A 24,968-nucleotide genomic window follows, 5' to 3' on the forward strand; every position below is an offset into this window, starting at 1 on the left:
AATTTTAAAATTTATAATGCTGCTAAAATTCGTGATAATATTGTCTCCTGACTAGAACCAATTCATTGTCTTCAAACACTTCATTAACCCAATTTCAAGCCAAGGGAAAGTTTTACTGGCCCATAAAGATCGGGACTAAGATAATTTTCAGAACTTCAAAAAAATTACATTATTATCAAAAAATTGCAAAGATTTGCAATACTTAAAAGTTGAAACCATTCAATTTCCACTAAGAAATATGCAGTAACCTTTTAACAAGCCCTATAGGAGCTCCACTGACCATGGAAAACTCAAAAAAGGACAAACATTTTAACTTGATGAAAAATGAAAGTTTATAAAGAATTGTTGAAACTCGTGATATTAACATGTTAAAAACCAGTCCGTTACCACTAAAAAAGATGCAATAAACTATTGTCAAAGCCTAGAGGAGTTTTAAAAAAAAATTTAAAAATTGTAAAAACTGGAGATGAAAAATGTCGAAAACCATTCCATTTCCACTGGAAAAAGGTAGTAGCCTATTATCCAAACGTAGATGAGGTTCCTTGGCCCCTGGGGCTAGAATAGCTTGAAAAAAGTCAAAACTTAATTTAAAAAAACTTGAAAATTGCCATTGTCTGACAACTTGTATCAACTTGAAACGTCAACTTAAGACTGGTAAAAAAAAAACTCAAAAAATGACAAAAAACGCAAACAATTGCACCAAGCTGGGCCAAAAATGACCTCCTAACATTGAATCACAACCTTCCCAGCAGCTGCATTACAATAGGCACTTGAAACAGTACTAGAGCCCGCTGAGGGCCTCTAAAGAAAGTCTTGATGCTGTTTATCCCGTTCTGAAAGCTAAAGTCAAAGAAAAAAGTAAAACTGAACAAAAGACAAGTATTTTAAAAAACTTGAAATTAGAATTTTATCAAAAAAATACTCAAAATTCGAGACATCAAATTAATATAGAAGATTTCAAAGATGCTATAATAGTATTTGATGATATGGGCGATAAGTTAAATAAAAAATAAACACTTATTTTACAAGTGGAAGACATCATTATATACAAATGATTGTCATGTGTCATAAGCCGACTCAAAAAAATAATACATGAAGACCTAGTGCAGATACTATATATATATATATATATATATATATATATATATATATATATATATATATTACAACATATAATAATACTGCAAACCTTTCCATTGCAGCCAAAAAAACACTGGCCTATTATCAAACCCTAGAAAAAGTTTTATGGCCACTGAGGCTCTAAAAGAAATGCAGAAATTAGTATCATTTTTTGTGAATATGTTTGCGGTACCAAACATAGCTCATAAAGAGGTCAAAAAACATATTTTCTTTGTAAAAGACCTTTATAAATGTCAAGAGACGTCAGTTCAAAACTGATCAAACAAAAAACTCAAAAAATGACGGAAGAATATGAAAAATTGCACAATTTTGAGCTCAAACTAAAAATTATATTAGAGCTCAAATTAAGGCATTCCCAGCAGCTGCACAACCCTACTACTTGGAGGACTAAAACGCCTGCCTTTGGTCTCTTTTAACACTATTAACGCTATCATTTTCTATCTAGATGCAATTTCCGAGCAGATTCCCTCAATTTCAAAACAACAGTTGGCAACTTTATTCTATTCCTCTATCTATTCGACTCAGTCGTTCAACTTCTTCAATTATTTTAGTGAGTCGATCTAATAAACCAATCACAAAACATTTCTAAAAATCTGAATTTCAAAAAGGCCTCTCAAAAAGAACACTGCGCCTCTTTGAAATTTTCATGCGAGCTTTAGGTTAATATTAGAAAGCACCTAGCAGCAACCTTTACTTCATGTAAGCTACATAAATTATTGTAATGCGTTTTTGTTTTTCTTAGGCTGATTAAAGATTATTGGCCAAATGTTGGCAAAAAAAGTCGACATCGTAAAATGGTTGAAACACTTGAATTCCTCGTTGTGGAGCTGTAGGTCTAAGAAGCTTTGAAAATTGATTGTCCGTGATGACAATATTTTCTGCTACAAGTCGGTTTCCAGGTTGTAGCATAAGTGCCTGCCTTTCATATCTTCTGTTACCACAAGTAGTTGTCGTGAACGAATTCCAATGAGCCAAACAAATTTTTGCATTTTTCAATATCGTCGGCTATAACTTTGACAAACGTAATTTATGAGTTCGTGCAATACCATTGAGATTATACAAGAGATGGTGCAAATTATGACAGACATTTTCCAAGAGTCACTTTGCCTGAATAATGGTGGTATCTCAACACCAAAATTATCAAAGACATCACTACCTTCTCTCCTTTGAAACCCAATGAGTACCATCGGTTGGATGTAAATTAACAATCTGTTGCCTGATCTCTCATTACTATTTCAATTGGTATTAAACTTACATCTCTACCTATATTCTCTATTTCGATATTACTCATAGCTTTATTATCAATATTAAATTTATTATTAAATTCTTTAAAAGTTAGAACAATAGGACTTCGTCCATGCTTCGCCATCATTTTAGTTATATAAATTTGACTAGGTCTTAGACTAGAAATTAGACCAGATCTTAAACTAACTTTTACCTTAAATAAAGTTTATAATATGGTTTTGATTATTATTATGTTGTTAGTTCTTTCATTTATTATTTATGATAGTGCACCTACTAAATATGATGCATTAAAAAAGAGATTTGGAGGATATGAAGAAAAAGTATTGAAAGAATTTGAATATGAAAAGTACCCATTACCTACTATTGTTTATGGTGGTACTGGCACTGGTAAAACATTTTGCTAAACAGTATTTAGAGTTGTATAGGGAAGAAGAAAGACCTATCATTGTTGGGTGTGAAGATAATTCAGATCTGGAAGGATATACAACAGTTGATTTTAAAGAGGTTGTGGAAAATAATATAGAAGATTTCGAAGATGCTATAATAGTACTTGATGATATGGGCGATAAGTTAAATAAAAAAGAAACACTTATTTTACAAATGCAAGACATCATAATATTCAAACAACATAATAACACTGCAAACTATTCCAGTGCAGCCAAAAAACACACTGACCTATTATCAAACGCTAGAAAACGTTTTGTGGCCACTGAGGCTCTAAAAGAAATGCAGAAATTAGTATCATTTTTTGAGAATATGTTTGCGGTACCAAACATAGCTCATAAAGAGGTCAAAAAACGTATTTTCTTTGCAAAAGACCTTTATCAACTTTAAGAGACGTCAGTTCAAAACTCAAAGATGCTATAATAAAACTTGATTATATGGGCGATAAGTTAAATAAAAAATAAACACATTTCACAAGTGGAAGACATCATAATATTCAAATGATTGTCATGTGTCATAAGCCGACTCAAATAAATAGTACATGTAGACCTAGTGCAGATACTATATATATTACAACACATAAATGCTGCATTCTTTGATAACTTGAAAAGTACTTTTAAATCTAATCATAATTTCAATAATGTGTTTGAAAAAGTTTTATCTGAAGAAGCCCAAGAGATGTTATCTACAAAATCTAAAACAGATCAGCTTGTGGCAAACCATGGGACTTTACCCAGCCTTGATCTTCAATATGTAATTATAAAATAACACCGAATGGCGACACATTTATTTTATAGAAAAAATAGAAATATAGTATATGATTCTCTCTATTGCAAATATTACTGTTGAGTTATCGAGTCTTAAGGATGATTTATCAAGTGACGATGTACATAATATAATTAGTTATCTAAACCTAAGAATGAAAGATCCAACTGATAGGGCTACTAAAAGTGAAAATAATCTTAATAAATATCTAAAGCTAGGAGGATTTGAAATTCAAGATGACGTTTTAACAAAAGAACAAATTAGAGCTAAATGGTTTTATTGGACATCTTCTGGTTTTAGTATTCTAGGTAGAGGATTAATGATATATAAATATATCGGAGAGGTAGCTTCGCCGGGTAATGCAATAAGAGCTGCTGGTTTAGCGGCTACTACTGCTAGTCATGCAATAAATAGAACTAATATGTTAGTTGATAGAAGCTACGGCTACGGTGAAGCCTTAGAAAATAAAGGTGAACATTATGATGAACCGGCCCCGGCTGTTGACATAGATTGCATCTACACAGATATCCAACTATATAAATTTATTAAAAAGAAGACGTACATGTTTAAATATAACTCGTGTTAGAGCTATGAATGAAGAATTTAGTTGTGGTGTTGTTGATTATTTAATAAGAAACTATGCTAAAGAAGGAGAACAACCTGTAGATAGGAGATAGAAGACGAACTATTTAAATAATATTGGTAGAGGTTATCTCTCAAAAGATAATGCTAGTGATATAGTTGAAATTTCTGCCCGTAATAAATAATGGTTTATAAATGTTTTGAGTGTAATAAAGAGTTTGGGGGAAATTATTCCGTCGAGTGTCATTATGCTAGACTTCATGATGATAAGAGAGATGTGTGTAAATGTGATATGATTTATTTAAGCGTTTGTATTAAGAATGGTTGTAGTGAAAGTGAGAGTAAGATTGCAAATGAGATCACAGATCCACGAAGTGGCTTCACCGATGATAAGATTGAAGATGAGATCACAGACAAGATTAATGACTTGGTTAAAGATATAGTTAAAGGTAAAGCCCATAAGTTTGATAAGAGTTTTGATAAGAGTCTTGATAAGAGTTTTGATAAGACCCTTGACAAAGATGAGGATTACACTTAAACGAGAATGGATTCCATCATTAATCTGCGAGGCAGTTTCACCAATCCGCGAAGCTGCTTCGCCGATAGAGTTAAAGAGATCAGGTAAGAGCCAAGAAGAGTCTCTAATAAATGTAAAAATTATAAGCTTGTAACAGCAATTTTGATTTAAAAAGTGTACGTGAAAGGATTGTAATGCTAGTAAGGTTAAATGTGAACATTGTAGTTCTTTTGTTAGTTTTAGTGGGTTGAGGAGCCATATAAAAAGAGTGCACCCAAAACTGGATTTACCTAGAGCTGGTTATTTTAATAAAGAGGGTGGTTGCTCTTGTAAATATTATTTTCTCTTTCCTGAACTTGAAGCTAGTGGTATTGATATCGATGACTTAGAAATATCAAAAAAATTAGACCCTCAGCACAATACGCATGATTTTAGGTAGGGCGCTATGCGTAATTATGCGGGTGTGCTTATTCTAATATTTTGTGATAATGATTCTAATATTTTGTGATTTCGTGATAATGATTTTGTGAAATTATTCTAATATTTTGTTTTATCCACTACTCATTAATGTTAAGTGATATATTTTTTTGATAAAAATAAGCAAAATAAATTGCTTTAGCTAAAACTGTACAGTTAAGCTGGTTTTTTGTTCAAGTTATTTTCGCAAGTTGGTTTTACGTGCTTTTTACACGGTCTCATTAGTTGCACTAGTACTGGGGACGTCCACTGGAGACAGTGGGGATATAACCCGAACTATCCGTCTGATAACGGTTAATTACCAGCTTAACTCGATACTAGTGGATTGTACTAAGTGAGCCAAGAAATGATAATTTTAAATTGTATAAGAATGGGAAATATGTGAGTTAGTGTTTTTTGTGATGAAATAAATCTGTGTGGATAGCAGTGGATAAAACAGGGGGTACCGATTAGACGCGCGATTTGCCCCATATACCTACACGCGGAAAGCGTGTGCGGAAATGGGACAAGTCGAATGGCTGGTCGGCACCCTGTTTTATCCACTACTCATTAATGTTAAGTGATATATTTATTTTTGATAAAAATCACTTAAATAACGTATTTTTTTAATTGATAGAGTAGTAGTGTATAATATGTGGTATACAGTCATCTTTCATTAGAAAGTGGCTGGATACCACATATTGTGCACTACCAAAAGACGATTAAGGCACAAGGTAGCAAAATACCTTTAATGGTGATGAGCCGCTCACTGGATTGTACTGTTCAGGAGTAGAAATTTTCTTAGCCTCCACGATCGAAGAACTCAAACTGTTTTGATGTCCATCCTTTGGCATATAGCGTGATTTTTTCATTACTCTCTCTAGTTCCGCGGAAATCCGAGGTGCAACAGAATCGCTTTCCTGTGTTATTCTTTGCATGGCTATAGGGTCTCTGTTCCAATTGCGCCGCAATGATACCAAAGAGCCCTGGGACTCCTCGGTATTGCTGTCAAAAGAAGCCGACTCACGTGCTTGCATGAATTTAATCTTCTTTGCTCTCGGACTTCTACGAACTGTGGGTTCATCGCATAGCACGGGGTGTGTCGATTCATCTTCATTATCATCACAAACTTCTGTTTTTTGACGTTTGTTTGAAGGGCTATTCAATCCAACGCCAAGCTTCGTGCTTACAATAGATCCTCGGCTATCAGCAGCCTCTCTGGTAATTGATGCAACTTCCTTTACAGGTGTTTGCGGAGCAGCCGATTCTTTCATTAGTCTACCAGTTGATGCTACTGGGCTCGATCTCAAGTTATAACTTCTCACAAACGCAACGGCACTAGATTGATCTGGAATTACAGCGCCACCTTCAAAGTTTCGAGCACCTGTCTTTACTTCTAGAGAGGTAGTGGCAATCTCTGATAAAATTGGATTTTCATTCGAGAGGTCAAAAATTGCTCCAGACTCGAGTTCAAGTTTGGCAGCACTTGTCTCAGTCACCACAGATTGTGACGAAGTTTCACTCCACGGGTCAAATGGCTCGGGCTCTAGTCTCAAGTCTAGACCTCCGTCTGCCATATTTGGCTGCTCTACTGTGAACACGTCCAGAGACGCTCTATTAGAGAAATCTTCTTGTTCGACAACGAAGAGTCGCGAACCAGTTGGTTCTACGTCTCCTTCCAAGCACTCTTCTGAGATACAGATCTGCAATGCAGAATCCTCCTTATCAGTATCAGCGTCAGATTCTTCCAATTTTGTGACCGTGTCGCTATGCCCTTCTGTTTCAAAATTTATGTGAATCTTATGTACTGAAGAGTCATCTATGTCTACATTCTGTGTCTGCTTCGAACATTCAATGCCTTCGAAATTTTCCGTTTTTTGTTTTAAAGAGGATGGGACTAAGCCCAACACACCCTGTTCAATTGCATCGTTAGCTACAGTATTAACTGACATTTTTGCATGGCGCTTATTTTCGATCTTTCCCGATACACCACTACAGCTAGAAGGTATAATACCTTCTTTATTTTCAAAACTTCCCCTCGCAATAGGGTCGTCACCCGACATCAGTTTCCCTCTGGAATATTCACCCAAGTTAACTAGAGAAACATCACACGAAAGATTCTCACAGCTTTGCATAACGTGTTCTTGTGAAAACGAATCAGCAATAGGATTTCCCCTGTCACGCCCCGTTTCAATAAATGACTTCAAAGATTCCTCGGCACCTATCAAATTATGCTCACGTTGCAGATTATCATCTACGTCTTCTTCAGCTGAAATTCCGTCATCTTCAACGTTAAGAGATGCATGCACAGCCCCGGACATGGTTTTATTACCAAAGTTGTTACTTTCCTCAAAAGAGGGTTCACTTGTTAATTCTTCCACTCCTCTATTAAAAATTGCATCCAAGTTTCTTTCAAGCACAACGGAAGAGGGGTCATAAAAAGACAACATTCCCTCACTCTTAATGGTGGATATCATCACTCTACGAGCACTGCTCACTTCACTGTGAACTCCACTGCGCGGTTGACGCTTCTTTTCGGAGTAGGTACTTGAGTTCTGACAATGGACCCCATCTTCTATTTCATTGCTTTTAGATTTGGTTGTAGACATTAGCTGTTTCCAATTTCTTAGAGGACTAACATTTAAATCACTTTTAGCTTGACTGGGCTCATCTTCGGAAACAGTTATCTTTTCCCTTTCTGGAGTTCTTGCTCTTGGAAAAGGAGAATCTAACTCGTGATGTGGATCGCACACTAAAGTCAACTGTTCGCCAACTATTTTGGTTTCGGCAACTGTTCTCGCATTAGTTGGTTGCACATTTGTGTCAATCTTTTCATTTTCCTGAGCTGCTACATCGATACACTCCTCAGGCAATGCACTCGTAGTCAATTTCACTGCCTCGTCGCTACTTTTAAATAACATTTGCTCTTTCTCTTGGGGTGATTGAACCGAAGACTTGATCATTTGAATTTGTACATCTGGTTTGCCCGTGATAGATACCTGGACCTCATTATTCCGTATTTCCAGTGATTGAGTTCCGCCACTGGTGCAGGACCTTTTAATTTCATTATTTGATCCCGCGCTTGGAACCTCACTAGTGTCAGCGATCATTCTAGCCGAGCCTACGGGGTTTTCCTCGCTTTGACTCGTAATTTTTGGTACTTTTGAAGCACTTTCTCCCTCATTTACCCTATTCTCAAGGAGATCTTTATTACTTTTCTTGCTCTGTACCAAATAATCAGAACTCACAGTTGAGCGGCGACCATTTGCAGTCCTTTTCCTCAATTTAGGCTCATTCATCATTTGCTCATTTCTGACAACGAACTCCTTCTCCGAATCAACTTCAATGGAGCTGATGTTATGTCCAACTTTTATTGCGAAACCTTCGGCTATAAAAGTTAGAGAACGTTTTGGAGCTTTCTCACCGATATTTATTACTCTAATTGAAGCAACGGGCGATTTTGGTACCGCCACTACATCCGGTGCAATTTGTTTTTCTTTTTCGTTTATAGCAAGTCTTTTGGACCTTCTCGTTGTTGGTTCTGCGTTTGCGCTTGTTTCGTTCATGTCTGCGGATCTTGCTGCGGGCTCATCAGAATTTTTTATGTCAATATTTGCTAATCTCTCAACGGAGTTTTCTGCATTTTGTGGTTCAAGGTGACATAAATGCAACTCTGCAGAAGAATTCTCAGGTGAAGCAGAAACTAATTCTTCCTCTTCCTTTGGAATATCCACATACACATCCGAAGATATCCGGCTATGGGTGGCAGCTATTCCTTCCTCGTTGTCAAAAATCTGTAATGTATCCACTCTTGTTGAGGATTCAAATGATTCGGATACAAAACTTTCCTGGTTGTTCATTTGATGCTGCATTTCTATAATTGATTCATATGCACCCAGTTTTGTTAATGGAAGGTCCGGAATAATTGGATTGGGTGGCTCTTCGACAACGGGCAACTCCAAAAACACGTCATCTGCATTAAGAAGGTCAAAGGTACAATCTAGCCACAGGGAACCATCAACAGATTGACTGAGCTCATTGAAGACCGAATCTGCACGTTCCATACTGTACATAGTTTGCAAAAACAGCCTCTCGTCAGCTGAGATTTCCTTTTCCAATGATGAACTGTGCGCACTAGAGGCAGCTTGCTCTGCAGATATAAACTTTTCTTCCACAACGCTGCAAAAGTCATTTGTGGGTAGTGGTGTAGCTGCAATTTGGTTTTCTACTGAAACTGAATCATCACCGAACAGTTCAGGCCTGAAATTTCTTTCTGCATCATTTTGTTCAATTTCATCTGACATTTTCGGCAACACTTCTGTTTCAGAATCACATTTGCACTCACTCTCTTCAGCAATACTTTGTTTGCCCAAAGCAATTTTGTCACTTTCCACTGTTGCATTTTGTGAACCAAAGCTTGGTAAAATTGGCAGTTGTTGCTCCTCCCCATTGTCAAGTCCAGTCATTTCAACCTTTGTCGTCAATTCGTAATTTAGGGCTTTTTCATAATTTGCCGTCTCCTGTCTGTTATCAAAGAGATTGTCGCTTTGCTTAGGTCTCTCGATTACAGTCTGCGCTTCACAATTTACTTCCAAATTAATAGCGGTACTGGTTGCCTCATATGTATCAAGGCTATCAAATGGCTCCTTACAATAGTTGGTACCATTAAAAAGCGTATTGTCGAAAAAGTCCTGGGCCAGTTTAGTAGGAGTGACATCCAAATCAGACTGACTAAAACAAAATGATTCTTCGCCACTAACCTCGCTTCCCACATCTCCGTTTCCTTCAGTTTTACCATTTCCACTCGAGGTTTGCCTATTAGATGTAAACTTGATTGTCTGAACCTTTTCTGTATCTGGTAATAGATCCCCTCCAAACATCGCAGAGCTCGGAGCCTTCTCTAAAGCTTTAGTAGAACTAGCACTGCAAGCATTTGAACTCTCGATCATTGCTGTTTGCAACACATTTTTTTTGCTATATATTGGATTTGAGTTGCTTGCGGGAGACTCAAAAGCTATAATTTCAAGCTTTCCCATCAGATTGTCAGGAATGGCCTCTCCATCTGAAGTGTTTCCCAGCGTACTGGGAGCCAGTTCCATCTGTACTCCGCTAGAAATTGGAAGACAATCTGAACTTGAATCCTCAACACTTATTCGAGGTCTCGCTTCATTTCCACGTTTACCACAGCTGCTTGGTTCCTTTTGCTGTATTCCGTTTGACATACCTGAATCTGGAGATTTCTCAACAGACTCCAGTTCATTATTCAGGTAGCGTGCTCTGCCGACATTTTTGTCACACTTTTCTTCAACTAGTTCGTACGACTTTTCTGTTAACCCAGCTGATGAGCGCTTGTCTGTAAAATCATCCTGTGGTTGTGTGCTCGTGTTAAAAATTGAGTAACCTTGGAGAAAAGTTGAAATATCAGGCAGTGAATCAGTAGCACTTGATGATTGCCTGTTAATAGCTGGATCAGAATCCAAGGACATTTCGCTTTTACATCCAATTTCATCTTTCTCAACGATTGAACCATTCGCTCCTTCAACGCTTGACTCCGACAAGGAACGTGCTTTAACTAATGAGCTTTCTTTCGCAATTAAGGCACTAGGAGCGTTCATCCTCGATAAAGGTTCATCATTATCAACAGATTTAGCAACAGAAGAATCCGGAACAATCAACACCGCGTTCTGGATATGTTGACTTTCAACCAGATTTGATCCGGCAAAATTATTGACTAGGCGATTTTCATTATTCTTAAATTCGGACACCTCTTCTGGAGCAGTCAATATTAATTCTGATCCTTGATATTGACGGCTGAGTTCTGTAACAGTGTCTCTCTGTTTGGAGCTTGATTGTTGCTTCTGCGAATCGGCAACTATTGACTCTGCTGGATTTCCAGTTTTTTTCACCATTTCATTATCCGATGAAGAGTCGGAAGAATCACTGTCTCCATCACTACTGCTACTACTGTCCTCTGACATCACAATCCTCGATTTATCACCCCACGATTTGGCTTTAACTCCGGATTTCCTTTCTTTTTTCCCTAGTCTTTCAAAATCATTATTTGAATCTTTAATTTGCTTGCCCGATTTGTCATCATGAATTATTGGAGAATTCGAATTGCTAGAACATTGAAGATCTGATTTTGCAATCAGGAAAGCATCTTTAGGCGTGGTGTTATTTATGCCAACCTGCTTAGTAACATTAATTTTAACCGATGAATCTGATTTCTTTATATGCGCAACTCGTTTGCTGGAACCAGTCGCAATGTCAACAACAGGTAAAGCAACGTCAACAAGTAAACTTTTCTCCGTTTTGGTCTTCCCCGTAACAAGTTTGGCCTTTCTAGGCGATAAGCCTCTTTTAACAACAGTTTCTTCTGCCCTGATCTGGTTTCCTCCTCTGACCACAGACAGCGTGGACAAAGGATGTTCGACAATATCTCCACTCGTAAAATGAAAATCGGACATTCCCGTCACAGAGTCCAGTGAAGTCAATTCCTCGTCAAGTGGCAAGGCCGCACTCCGTCCAGTTTCAACGAAAGGAGGCTTGGCTCCATTCAATTGGGCACCAGTTGTCACCTCCTTATGCAAACTGGCCTCATTCGTATTTTTAGAAGCAAGCTCAGGGCCCTCACCAGTCTAAAAAATACATCATTAACAGTTGACAACAGGCAACATTTTTCCAAGACTCGCATAAGCGATTGAATCCTTACGATGTGAACCCATTGACTATTTCACAAAATGAAATTGAGCACTTAGACCATAAGAAAGGGAAGCTAAGAACAAAATCCAACGTCTGAACATATAAATCTCTAAATTTTCAAACTTTCTTTAATAACAAATTACAAATTTTCGAACTTTCTAACAAATAACAATTTTTCATCGATAACAATTAATATATTCCACCAAAGAATATTAATGTGGCCTGTAGTCATACTTGGTTGCTGCAAGCGTTCGTTGCCTCTGTAGACTAACCAATGGTATAGTTTACTACCACTTAGAAATTCCTGCACGTGCAGGGTGAGGGACAAAAACATTCTAAGATAAGGATGGTAGTTCTGAAAACAACTAGGACTGAAGCCTAAATCTGACAAAATAATTAACATGAGGGCTCGTGCAAGTCTGTGCGTGGCGCAGAAAGTTCCCAAAGTGGTATTTTCGTTAGACTTAGATAATAAAGCGATTGAATAGAAGTCCGGTTGCATAAACGCAGCGACGAATAATTCACTCATTTTCATTCTATTCGTCTTCAGAAGAAACTCCAAAGCAATTTTGGAGATTAAAAGCTCTTACTAATAACTCAGGAAACCATTCTATTACTTGATAGCAAATAAGAACAGCCCAACTTGATCAGATTTTAATGAAAAAATAACAAAACTGTCAACAAATTTATTTAAAAAACCCAGCAAGAACTACTAAACATATGTAAAATTTTGCCACTAATGTTTTTAAAAGCAATGAAAAAAATTTATGGGCCCCTAAAATTGGAAAAAAATTACTAATTTGACAATGATAAAAAATTGAAACGATTTTTAAGATCAAGTCGTCCTTGCCAAGACATATACCTCTCGAATCGGACGGAAAAGCAAAATCGTGAATGCACAAGACCATTATCAGCTGTGTCCAACGTAAAATGAAGAGTAATTTAATAAAAGGCAATAAAAAACAAAGACAAAACCAGTAAAAATTGCACCATTTTGTATTAAAAAATTCAAACAGTGACCATTTCACCATGAATTCATACCTTCAGAGCAATTTTAGTACATTTAGCAATTAGAAGACCATCAAAGCCAGCTTAAAGCTTTGAATGAGGCTCAATGCCTCTGGCTTTTACCTGTTTATCCTGTTTTGAAAGCGCCAGGTTATGAAAAACCTGGTAAACACATGTTACCAAAAAAAAACAACTGAAAGGCTCCGAACAAAACTCTAAGTAATACTTGAGTTCAAACAACCGCTGCCAGCTCCTCATTCAAAAATATACAAATAAAATTGTGCGATTCACATGGAAAGGAAATCAAGACAAATAGAAAAATCAGAATCCGAAAAAAGCATATAATGAAAACAAACTTTTCTGAAAACTTTCTACAACTTATTATTCCAAAAAAACTGAATCTCAAAAACTAGGCGTTAACTTTTGCGTTTAACGTTCAATTAGCTTTCTACCGAAATCGGTCTCATTTTTCTTAAAGTAACATCATGTTGAATTTACTAACGAACAACGACTGCCTGGCATTTATAAATACCTTTGGAAAATGTTGCAACAATTATGAAATGTATATTGTTTATAAAAGTTACTTCACAGCCAAATATGATGAGCCAGTTTTGAAGCCACTTGACTGCGAATTAAGGCACGTTAACTTGGTATGTTGATATACCCGCCGGAAGAAATCCAGAAACGAATCGACTCCAATGGAATACCGCAAATTCCCTAAAAAAACGATCAATTAGAATAATTCGAAAAGGATAAAATTTTCAAATTTTTTGTTTTGTCTCGATAAACATTTTGTCTCAATAAACATTCGATAACACCAAATCTGCTATCGATAATTACTATCAGTAACATAAACCGACTAATATCGGAAGAATTGCTCTCGAAAGACAGGCGGGCATAAAAACGTTTGAGCCCGACGGGATTCGAACCACTGACCTCCCGATCTTTAACCAGATGCACTTATCACTAGGCTATCAGACCCTTGTTTTTGCTTTGCTGCAACCGACTTTATATTATTAACAAGATTTACTTCGGAGTGAGAGCAAAAGAGATCACTCAAAAATGATGAACTAAAGCGTGAAAAAGTCACTTGTGAAAAAGTCACTTGAGAAGTCAAAGAATGTTCTAGAAGAAGAGCGCAAAATGGTCAAGCAAAAAATTTGCATTAAAAAAAACAACACGTTTACAATGATTGCTATGAAATTCGTTCAAGAGCAATTAATAAGGTGTCTATTTAGCTTCCAGGACATAAAACGCAAATTAGGACAAAATTGGAAAAAGTTGACTTAATGTGAAAACTATTTCAAAAATCTACAATTTTTTGTTTGTCTCGATAAACATTTTGTCTCAATAAACATTAAATAACACCAAAGCTGCTATCGATAACTACTATCAGTAACATAAACCGACTAATGTCGGAAGAATTGCTCTCGAAAGACAGGCGGGCATAAAAACGTTTGAGCCCGCCGGGATTCGAACCACTGACCTCCCGATCTTTAACCAGATGCACTTATCACTAGGCTATCAGACCCTTGTTTTTGCTTTGCTGCAACCGACTTTATATTACCAACAAGATTTACTTCGGAGTGAGAGCAATAGAGATCACTCAAAAATGATCAACTAAAGCGTGAAAAAGTCACTTGTGAAAAAGTCACTTGAGAAGTCAAAGAATGTTCTAGAAGAAGAGCGCAAAATGGTCAAGCAAAAAATTTGCATTAAAAAGACCAACACGTTTACAATGATTGCTATAAAATTCGTTCAGGAGCAATTAATAAGGTGTCTATTTAGTTTCCAGGACATAAAACGCAAAATAGGACAAAATTGGAAAAAAATGACTTAATATGTGAAACTTAGTTCAAAAATCTACAAATTTGGGTTACAACAATTATTTTACCAGAAAAATCGATATGCGATTAATGAACCCTTTCTTTTAGTGATATATCCTATTCCAACCGTTAAAGCAGAAAACAATTACCAAAAAATAAAACACCTTAGTCACAATAAAAAGTGACTGAGGGGGGTCAAACTTCTGGGATTAAAACCAACCTTTACACCATGAAATTGTCTGCTCAAAACAAATTTGGTCAATCCCATTCTCAGAGTCTTGTGAGCCGAAACAATCTAAGAGAAATGGTTCCCTCCGGGCGCTAGATGTTCATCCCATTTTTGAGGACGAAAAGTCAACAGGTTCAAACAAAAAAGTGGCCAAGCGCATAAAAACGACCACGGGAATAAAATAAAAGCTAAAACCTTCTTTTGAGAGCAAAAAATCGGTCAAGCAAAAAATCGCATAAAAAACATCCGGTACTCGAGTTGTTCAAAATAATCTCATAGATATACCAGGTGTTCTACCTATATCAGATACATCAACTAGATACAACTAAATAGGATTATAGAGCTTGAAAAAAGCAGATACAAATTTTAGTTTGAGGCTGTGGGTTGTTGGTGAAGGATGTTTGATGAGGGATGGGGCGTGGGTAGGTAGGTGAGGAGGGGGGGTGCAGGTATGTAACGGGAGAGCAGAGAGATTTGGTTAGGTAGGAGGGTCCGGGAGGGTGTACTTAGGTGGCGGGTTCTTTTATTTGGATACAGGTGAGCAACTGTTATGATAGAAAACCTCTCAAAATAGCCTTTTGACATTGTAACTTATCCGCAGTTCCTAATCACTATTAGTAACTAAGCAACGGTTAAAGTTTATTGTTCGAAGTGAGTGATGGAAAACAAGTGAAAAGTTCAAGTCGTGTAAAAACTCACTTCAGGTTTTAAAAAACCAGTAGAGTACCAGTACTCTTCTAAAGTCGTAAAAATACTAAAGGACTAACATAATCGCTACAAACTTTGCTTGGGAGCAATTGAAAACTGCTTGGAAAGGCCGCAGTGAGCAAAAACTTAGTTCAATTAGAGAAACCTTTTCACACGTACGTTAGGTGAGGAGGGAGGAGGGGGGGTATGCATGTAACGTGAGGGCAGATAGATTTGGTTAGGTAGGAGGATCGCGGGAGGGAGGGTGTACTTAGGTGGCGGGTTCTTTTATTTGGATACAGGTGAGCAACTGTTATGGTAGAAAACTTCTCAAAATGGCCTTTTGACCTTGAAAACTATCCGCAGTTCCTAATCACTTTATTAGTAACTGAGCAACGGTTCAAGTATATTGTTCGAAGTGAGTGATCGAAAACAAAAGAAAAGTTCAAGTCGTGTACAAACTCACTTCAGGTTTTAAGAAACCAGTAGAATACCAATACTCTTCTAAGAGTCGTAAAAACACTAAAGGACTAACATAATCGCTACAAACTTTGCTTGGGAGCAATTAAAAACTGCTTGGAAGGGCCGCATGTGAGCGAAAATTTGGCTCAATTAGAGAAACTTTTTCACACCTAAGTTAGGTGAGGAGGGAGAGGGCAGGTATGTAACGGGAGAGCAGATAGATTTGGTTAGGTAGAAGGGTCGGGGGAGGGTGTACTTAGGTGGCGGGTTCTTTTATTTGGATACGGATGAGCAACTGTTAAGGGAGAAAACTTTTCAAAATGACCTTTTGACCTTGAAAATTATCAGCAGTTCCCAATCACTGTATTAGTAATTAAGCGACGGTTAAAATATATTGTTCGAAGTCAGAGATCAAAAACAAGTGAAAAGTTCAAGTCGTGTACAAATTCACTTCAGGTTTTAAGAAACCAGTAGAACACCAGTACTCTTCAAGAGACGTAAAAATACTAAAGCACTAACATAATTGCTACAAACTTCGCTTGGGAGCAATTAAAAACTGCTTGGAAAGGCCGCATGTGAGCAAAATTTGGCTCAACTAGAGAAACTTTTTCACACCTAAGTTACGTGAGGAGGGGGGCAGGTATGTAACAGGAGGGTAGATAGATTTGGTTAGGAAGGAGGGTCGGGGGAGGGTGTACTTAGGTGGCGGCTATTTTTATTTGGATACGGATGAGCAACTGTTATGGGAGAGAACTTCTCAAAATGCCCTTTTGACATTGAAAATTATGAGCAGTTCTTAATCACTGTATTAGTAACTAAGCAACGGTTAAAGTATATTGTTCGAAGTCAGTGGTCGAAAAATTCAATTTGTGCACAAACCTGCTTCAGGTATTAAAAAACCAGAACAGTACCAGTACTCTTCGAAGAGTCGTAAAAATACTAACGGACGAACATAATTGCTACAAACTTTGCTTGGGAGCAGTTAAAAACTGTTTGGAAAGCCACATGTGAGCAAAAATTTGACTCTATTAGAGAAACTTTTTCACACCTACGTTAGGTGAGGATGGAGGGGGGCAGGTAAGTAACGGGAGGGTAGATAGATTTGGTTAGGAAGGAGGGTCGGGGGAGGGTGTACTTAGGTGGCGGCTTCTTTCATTTGGATACGGATGAGCAACTGTTATGGGAAAAAACTTCTCAAAATGCCCTTTTGCGCTTGAAAATTATCAGCGGTTCCTTATCACTATAAAAGTAACTAAGCAACAGTTAAAGTATATTGTTCGAAGTCAGTGATCAAAAACAGGTGACAAATTCAAGTCGTGCACAAACTTGCTTCAGGTTTTAAAAAACCAGAACAGTACCAGTACTCTTCGAAGAGTCGTAAAATTACTAAAGCACTAACATAATTGCTACAAACTTTGCTTGGGAACAATTAAAAACTGCTTGGAAAGGCCGCATGTGAGCAAAAATTTGGCTCAATTAGAGAAACTTTTTCACACCTAAGTTACGTGAGGAGGGGGGGCAGGTATGTAACGGGAGGGCAGATAGATTTGGCTAGGAAGGAGGGTCGGGGGAGGTTGTACTTAGGTGTCGGCTTCTTTGATTTGGATACGGATGAGCAACTGTTATGGGAGAAAACTTCTCAAAATGCCCTTTTCAGCTTGAAAATTATCAGCGGTTCCTTATCACTATAAAAGTAACTAAGCAACAGTTAAAGTATATTGTTCGAAGTCAGTGATCGAAAACAGGTGACAAATTCAAGTCGTGCCCAAACTTGCTTCAGGTTTTAAAAAACCAGAACAGTACCAGTACTCTTCGAAGAGTCGTAAAATTACTAAAGCACTAACATAATTGCTACAAACTTCGCTTGGGAACAATTAAAAACTGCTGGGAAAGGCCGCATGTGAGCAAAAATTTGGCTCAATTAGAGAAAATTTTTCACCCCTAAGTTACGTGAGGGGGGCAGGTATGTAACGGGAGGGCAGATAGATTTGTTTAGGTAGGAGATTCGGGGGAGGATGTGATTAGGTGGCGGGTTCTTTTATTTGCATACGGATCAGCAACTGTTATGGGAGAAAACTTCTCAAAATGCCCTTTTGACATTGAAAATTACGAGCAGTTCTTAATCACTGTATTAGTAACTAAGCAACGATTAAAGTATATTGTTCGAAGTCAGTGATCGAAAACAAGTGACAAACTCAAGTCATACACAAGCTTGCTTCAGGTTTTAAAAAACCAGAACAGTACCAGTACTCTTCGAAGAGTCGTAAAATTACTAAAGCACTAACATAATTGCTACAAACTTTGCTTGGGAACAATTCAAAACTGCTTGGAAAGGCCGCATGTGAGCAAAAATTTGGCTCAATTAGAGAAACTTTTTCACACCTAAGTTACGTGAGGAGGGGGGGGGGGCAGGTATGTAACGGGAGGGCAGATAGATTTGGTTAGGAAGGAGGGTCGGGGGAGGGTGTACTTAGGTGGCGGCTTCTTTCATTTGGATACGGATGAGCAACTGTTATGGGAGAAAACTTCTCAAAATGCCCTTTTGAGCTTGAAAATTATCAGCGGTTCATTATCACTATAAAAGTAACTAAGCAACAGTTAAAGTATATTGTTCGAAGTCAGTGATCGAAAACAGGTGACAAATTCAAGTCGTGCACAAACTTGCTTCAGGTTTTAAAAAACCAGAACAGTACCAGTACTCTTCGAAGAGTCGTAAAATTACTAAAGCACTAACATAATTGCTACAAACTTTGCTTGGGAACAATTAAAAACTGCTTGGAAAGGCCGCATGTGAGCAAAAATTTGGCTCAATTAGAGAAACTTTTTCACACCAAAGTTACGTGAGGAGGGGGGGGGGCAGGTATGTAACGGGAGGGCAGATAGATTTGGTTAGGAGGGTCGGGGGAGGGTGTACTTAGGTGGCGACTTCTTTCATTTGGATAAGGATGAGCAACTGTTATGGGAGAAAACTTCTCAAAATGCCCTTTTGAGCTTGAAAATTATCAGCGGTTCCTTATCACTATAAAAGTAACTAAGCAACAGTTAAAGTATATTGTTCGAAGTCAGTGATCGAAAACAGGTGACAAATTCAAGTCGTGCACAAACTTGCTTCAGGTTTTAAAAAACCAGAACAGTACCAGTACTCTTCGAAGAGTCGTAAAATTACTAAAGCACTAACATAATTGCTACAAACTTTGCTTGGGAACAATTAAAAACTGCTTGGAAAGGCCGCATGTGAGCAAAAATTTGGCTCAATTAGAGAAACTTTTTCACACCTAAGTTACGTGAGGAGGGGGGGGGGCAGTTATGTAACGGGAGGGCAGATAGATTTGGTTAGGAAGGAGGGTCGGGGAGGGTGTACTTAGGTGGCGGCTTCTTTCATTTGGATACGGATGAGCAACTGTTATGGGAGAAAACTTCTCGAAATGCCCTTTTGAGCTTGAAAATTATCAGCGGTTCCTTATCACTATAGAAGTAACTAAGCAACAGTTAAAGTATATTGTTCGAAGTCAGTGATCGAAAACAGGTGACAAATTAAAGTCGTGCACAAACTTGCTTCAGGTTTTAAAAAACCAGAACAGTACCAGTACTCTTCGAAGAGTCGTAAAATTACTAAAGCACTAACATAATTGCTACAAACTTCGCTTGGGAACAATTAAAAACTGCTTGGAAAGGCCGCATGTGAGCAAAAATTTGGCTCAATTAGAGAAACTTTTTCACACCTAAGTTACGTGAGGAGGGGGGGGCAGGTATGTAACGGGAGGGCAGATAGATTTGGTTAGGTAGGAGGTTCGGGGGAGGATGTGATTAGGTGGCGGGTTCTTTTATTTGGATACGGATCAGCAACTGTTATGGGAGAAAACTTCTCAAAATGCCCTTTTGACATTGAAGATTACGAGCAGTTCTTAATCACTGTATTAGTAACTAAGCGACGGTTAAAGTATATTGTTCCAAGTCAGTGATCGAAAACAAGTGACAAATTCAAGTCATGCACAAACTTGCTTCAGGTTTTAAAAAACCAGAACAGTTCCAGTACTCTTCGAAGAGTCGTAAAATTACTAAAGCACTAACATAATTGCTACAAACTTTGCTTGGGAACAATTAAAAACTGCTTGGAAAGGCCGCATGTGAGCAAAAATTTGGCTCAATTAGAGAAACTTTTTCACACCTAAGTTACCTGAGGAGGGGGGGCAGGTATGTAACGGGAGGGCAGATAGATTTGGTTAGGTAGGAGGTTCGGGGGAGGATGTGATTAGGTGGCGGGTTCTTTTATTTGGATACGGATCAGCAACTGTTATGGGAGAAAACTTCTCAAAATGCCCTTTTGACATCGAAAATTACGAGCAGTTCTTAATCACTGTATTAGTAACTAAGCAACGGTTAAAGTATATTGTTCGAAGTCAGTGATCGAAAACAAGTGACAAATTCAAGTCATGCACAAACTTGCTTCAGGTTTTAAAAAACCAGAACAGTACCAGTACTCTTCAAAGAGTCGTAAAATTACTAAGGGACGAACATAATTGCTACAAACTTCGCTTGGGAACAATTAAAAACTGCTTGGAAAGGCCGCATGTGAGCAAAAAGTTGGCTCAATTAGAGAAACTTTTTCACACCTAAGTTACGTGAGGAGGGGGGGCAAGTATGTAACGGGAGGGCAGATAGATTTGGTTAGGTAGGAGGTTCGGGGGAGGGTGTGAATAGGTGGCGGGTTCTTTTATTTGGATACGGATCAGCAACTGTTATGGGAGAAAACTTCTCAAAATGCCCTTTTGACATTGAAGATTACGAGCAGTTCTTAATCACTGTATTAGTAACTAAGCGACGGTTAAAGTATATTGTTCCAAGTCAGTGATCGAAAACAAGTGACAAATTCAAGTCATGCACAAACTTGCTTCAGGTTTTAAAAAACCAGAACAGTACCAGTACTCTTCGAAGAGTCGTAAAATTACTAAAGCACTAACATAATTGCTACAAACTTCGCTTGGGAACAATTGAAAACTGCTTGGAAAGGCCGCATGTGAGCAAAAATTTGGCTCAAATAGAGAAACTTTTTCACACCTAAGTTACGTGAGGAGGGGGGGGGGGGGCAGGTATGTAACGGGAGGGCAGATAGATTTGGTTAGGTAGGAGGTTCGGGGGAGGATGTACTTAGGTGGCGGTTTCTTTTATTTGGATACGGATCAGCAACTTATGGGAGAAAACTTCTCAAAATGCTCTTTTGACATTGAAAATTATGAGCAGTTCTTAATCACTGTATTAGTAACTAAGCAACGGTTAAAGTAAATTGCTCGAACTCAGTGATCGAAAACAAGCGACAAATTCAAGTCGTGCACAAACTTGCTTCAGGTTTTAAAAAACCAGAACAGTACCAGTACTCTTCGAAGAGTCGTAAAATTACTAAAAGACGAACATAATTGCCACAAACTTCGCTTGGGAGCAACTAAAAACTGCTTGGAAAGCCACATGTGAGCAAAAATTTGACTCTATTAGAGAAACTTTTTCACAGCTACGTTAGGTGAGGAGAAGGTGGCAGGTATGTAACGGGAGGGTAGATAGATTTGATTAGGAAGGAGGGTCGGGGAAGGGTATACTTAGGTGGCGGCTTCTTTTATTTGGATACGGATGAGCAACTGTTATGGGAGAAAACTTCTCAAAATGCCCTTTTGAGCTTGAAAACTATCAGCGGTTCCTAATCACTATAAAAGTAACTAAGCAACGGTTAAAGTATAGTGTTCGAAGTCAGTGATCGAAAACAGGTGACAAATTCAAGTCGTGTAAAAACTCACTTCAGGTTTTAAAAAACCACTAGAGTACCAGTACTCTTCTAAAGTCGTAAAAATACTAAAGGACTAACATAATCGCTACAAACTTTGCTTGGGAGCAATTGAAAACTGCTTGGAAAGGCCGCATGTGAGCAAAAATTTGGCTCAAATAGAGAAACTTTTTCACACCTAAGTTACGTGAGGAGGGGGGGGCAGGTATGTAACCGGAGGGCAGATAGATTTGGTTAGGTAGGAGGTTCGGGGGAGGATGTACTTAGGTGGCGGGTTCTTTTATTTGGATACGGATCAGCAACTGTTATGGGAGAAAAACTCTCAAAATGCCTTTTTGACCTTGAAAATTATCAGCAATTCCTAATCACTATAAAAGTAACTAAGCAACGGTTAAAGTATAGTGTTCGAAGTCAGTGATCGAAAACAGGTGACAAATTCAAGTCGTGCACATACTTTCTTCAGGTCTTAATAAACCAGAACAGTACCAGTACTCTTCGAAGAGTCGTAAAATTACTAAAGCACTAACATAATTGCTACAAACTTCGCTTGGGAACAATTGAAAACTGCTTGGAAAGGCCGCATGTGAGCAAAAATTTGGCTCAAATAGAGAAACTTTTTCACACCTAAGTTACGTGAGGAGGGGGGGGGGGCAGGTATGTAACGGGAGGGCAGATAGATTTGGTTAGGTAGGAGGTTCGGGGGAAGATGTACTCAGATGGCGGGTTCTTTTATTTGGATACGGATCAGCAACTGTTATGGGAGAAAACTTCTCAAAATGCTCTTTTGGCATTGAAAATTATGAGCAGTTCTTAATCACTGTATTAGTAACTAAGCAACGGTTAAAGTAAATTGCTCGAAGTCAGTGATCGAAAACAAGCGACAAATTCAAGTCGTGCACAAACTTGCTTCAGGTTTTAAAAAACCAGAACAGTACCAGTACTCTTCGAAGAGTCGTAAAATTACTAAAGGACGAACATAATTGCTACAAACTTTGCTTGGGAGCAATTAAAAACTGCTTGGAAAGCCACATGTGAGCAAAAATTTGACTCTATTAGAGAAACTTTTTCACACCTACGTTAGGTGAGGAGGGGGGGGGCAGGTATGTAACGGGAGGGTAGATAGATTTGGTTAGGAAGGAGGGTCGGGGGAGGGTGTACTTAGGTGGCGGCTACTTTTATTTGGATACGGATGAGCAACTGTTATGGGAGAGAACTTCTCAAAAAGCCCTTTTGAGCTTGAAAATTATCAGCGGTTCCTAATCACTATAAAAGTAACTAAGCAACAGTTAAAGTATATTGTTTGAAGTCAGTGATCGAAAACAAGTGAAAAATTCAAGACGCTTACAAATTGGCTTCAGGTTTTAAAAAAACCAGTGAATGCCAGTACTCTTCAAAGAGTCGTGAAAATACTAAAGACTAACATAATTGCTACAAACTTTGCTCAGGAGGAATTAAAAACTGCTTGGAAAAGCCGCATGTGAGCAAAAATTGGGCTCAATTAGAGAAAAATTTTTAAACCTACGTTAGGTGAGGAGGGGGGGGGTATGTATGTAACGGGAGGTTAGATAGACTTGGTTAGGTAGGAGGGTCGGGAGAGGGTTTACTAAGATGGCGGGTTCTTTTATTTGGATATGGATGAGCAATTGTTATGGGAGAAAAATTCTCAAAATGCCCTTTTGACATTAAAAATTATGAGCAGTTCCTAATCACTTTATTAATAATTAAGCCACGGTTAATGTATATTCTTCGAAGTCAGTGATCGAAAACAAGTGAAAAATTCAAGTGTACAAACTTGCTTCAGGTTTTTAAAAAACCAGTACAGTACCAGTACTCTTCTAAAAGTCGTAAAAATACTAAAGGACTAACATAATCGCTACAAACCTTGCTTGGGAGCAATTGAAAACTGCTTGGAAAGGCCGCATGTGAGCAAAAATTTGGTTCAATTAGAGAAACCATTTCACACCTACGTTAGGTGAGGAGGGGGGTATGTATTTAACGGGAGGGTAGATAGATTTGGTTAGGTAGGAGGGTCGGGGGAGGGTGTACTTAGGTGTTGGGTTCTTTTATTTGGATAAGGATGAGCAACTGTTATGGGAGAAAAACTCTCAAAATGCCTTTTTGACCTTGAAAATTATCAGCAATTCCTAATCACTATATTAGTAATTATGCGACGGTTAAAGTATATTCTTCGAAGTCAGTGATCGAAAACAAGTGAAAAATTCAAGTCGGGTACAAATTTGCTTCAGGTTATAAAAAACCAGTAGAGTACCAGTACTCTTCAAAGAGTCGTAAAAATGCTAAAGGACTAACATAATTGCTACACTCTTCGCTTGGGAGCAATTGAAAACTGCTTGGAAAGGCCAAGTGTGAGCGAAAATTTGGCTCAATTAGAGAAATTTTTCACACCTACGTTAGGTGAGGAGGGGGTAGGTATGTAACGGGAGGGTAGATAGATCTGGTTAGGTATGAGGGTCGGGGGAGGGTTTACTAAGATGGCGGGTTCTTTTATTTGGATACGGATGAGCAATTGTTTTGGGAGAAAACTTCTCAAAATGCCCTTTTGACATTGAAAATTATGAGCAGCTCCTAATCAGTGTGTTAATAATTAAGCAACGGTTAGAGTATATTCTTCGAAGTCAGTGATCGAAAACAAGTGAAAAATTCAAGTCGGGTACAAATTTGCCTCAGGTTATAAAAAACCAGTAGAGTACCAGTACTCTTCAAAGAGTCGTAAAAATACTAGAGGACTAACATAATCGGTACAAACTTTGCTTGGGAGCAATTGAAAACTGCTTGGAAAGGCCGCATGTGAGCAAAAACTTGGTTTAATTAGAGAAACCTTTTCACACCTACGTCAGGTGAGGAGGAGAGGTATGAATGTAACGGGAGTTTAGATAGATTTGGTTAGGTAGGAGGGTCGGGGGAGGTTGTACTTAGGTGGCGGGTTCTTTTATTTGGATACGGATGAGCAACTGTTATGGAAAAAAACTTCTCAAAATGCCCTTTTGACATTGCAAAATATGAGCAGTTCTTAATCACTGTATTCGTAACTAAGCAACGGTTAAAGTATATTGTTCGAAGTCGGTGATCGAAAACAAGTGAAAAGTTCAAGTCGTGTACAAACTCACTTCA

General features: G+C 38.1%; 1 protein-coding gene across 1 annotated transcript in view; it reads right to left on the reverse strand.

The window, feature by feature from the left end:
- LOC142339406 (uncharacterized) overlaps positions 1-24,968 on the reverse strand; it is a 228,743-nt gene that overhangs the window by 178,415 nt on the left and 25,360 nt on the right. Inside the window, exon 7 of the mRNA XM_075389423.1 lies at positions 5,896-11,787. Within this exon, the coding sequence (XP_075245538.1) occupies positions 5,896-11,787 (5,892 nt within the window). The remainder of the gene's footprint in view (positions 1-5,895; positions 11,788-24,968) is intronic.

This window comes from Convolutriloba macropyga, chromosome 5 (assembly GCF_964194025.1).
Source record: "Convolutriloba macropyga chromosome 5, txConMacr16.3, whole genome shotgun sequence".
NCBI lineage: Eukaryota > Metazoa > Xenacoelomorpha > Acoela > Convolutidae > Convolutriloba > Convolutriloba macropyga.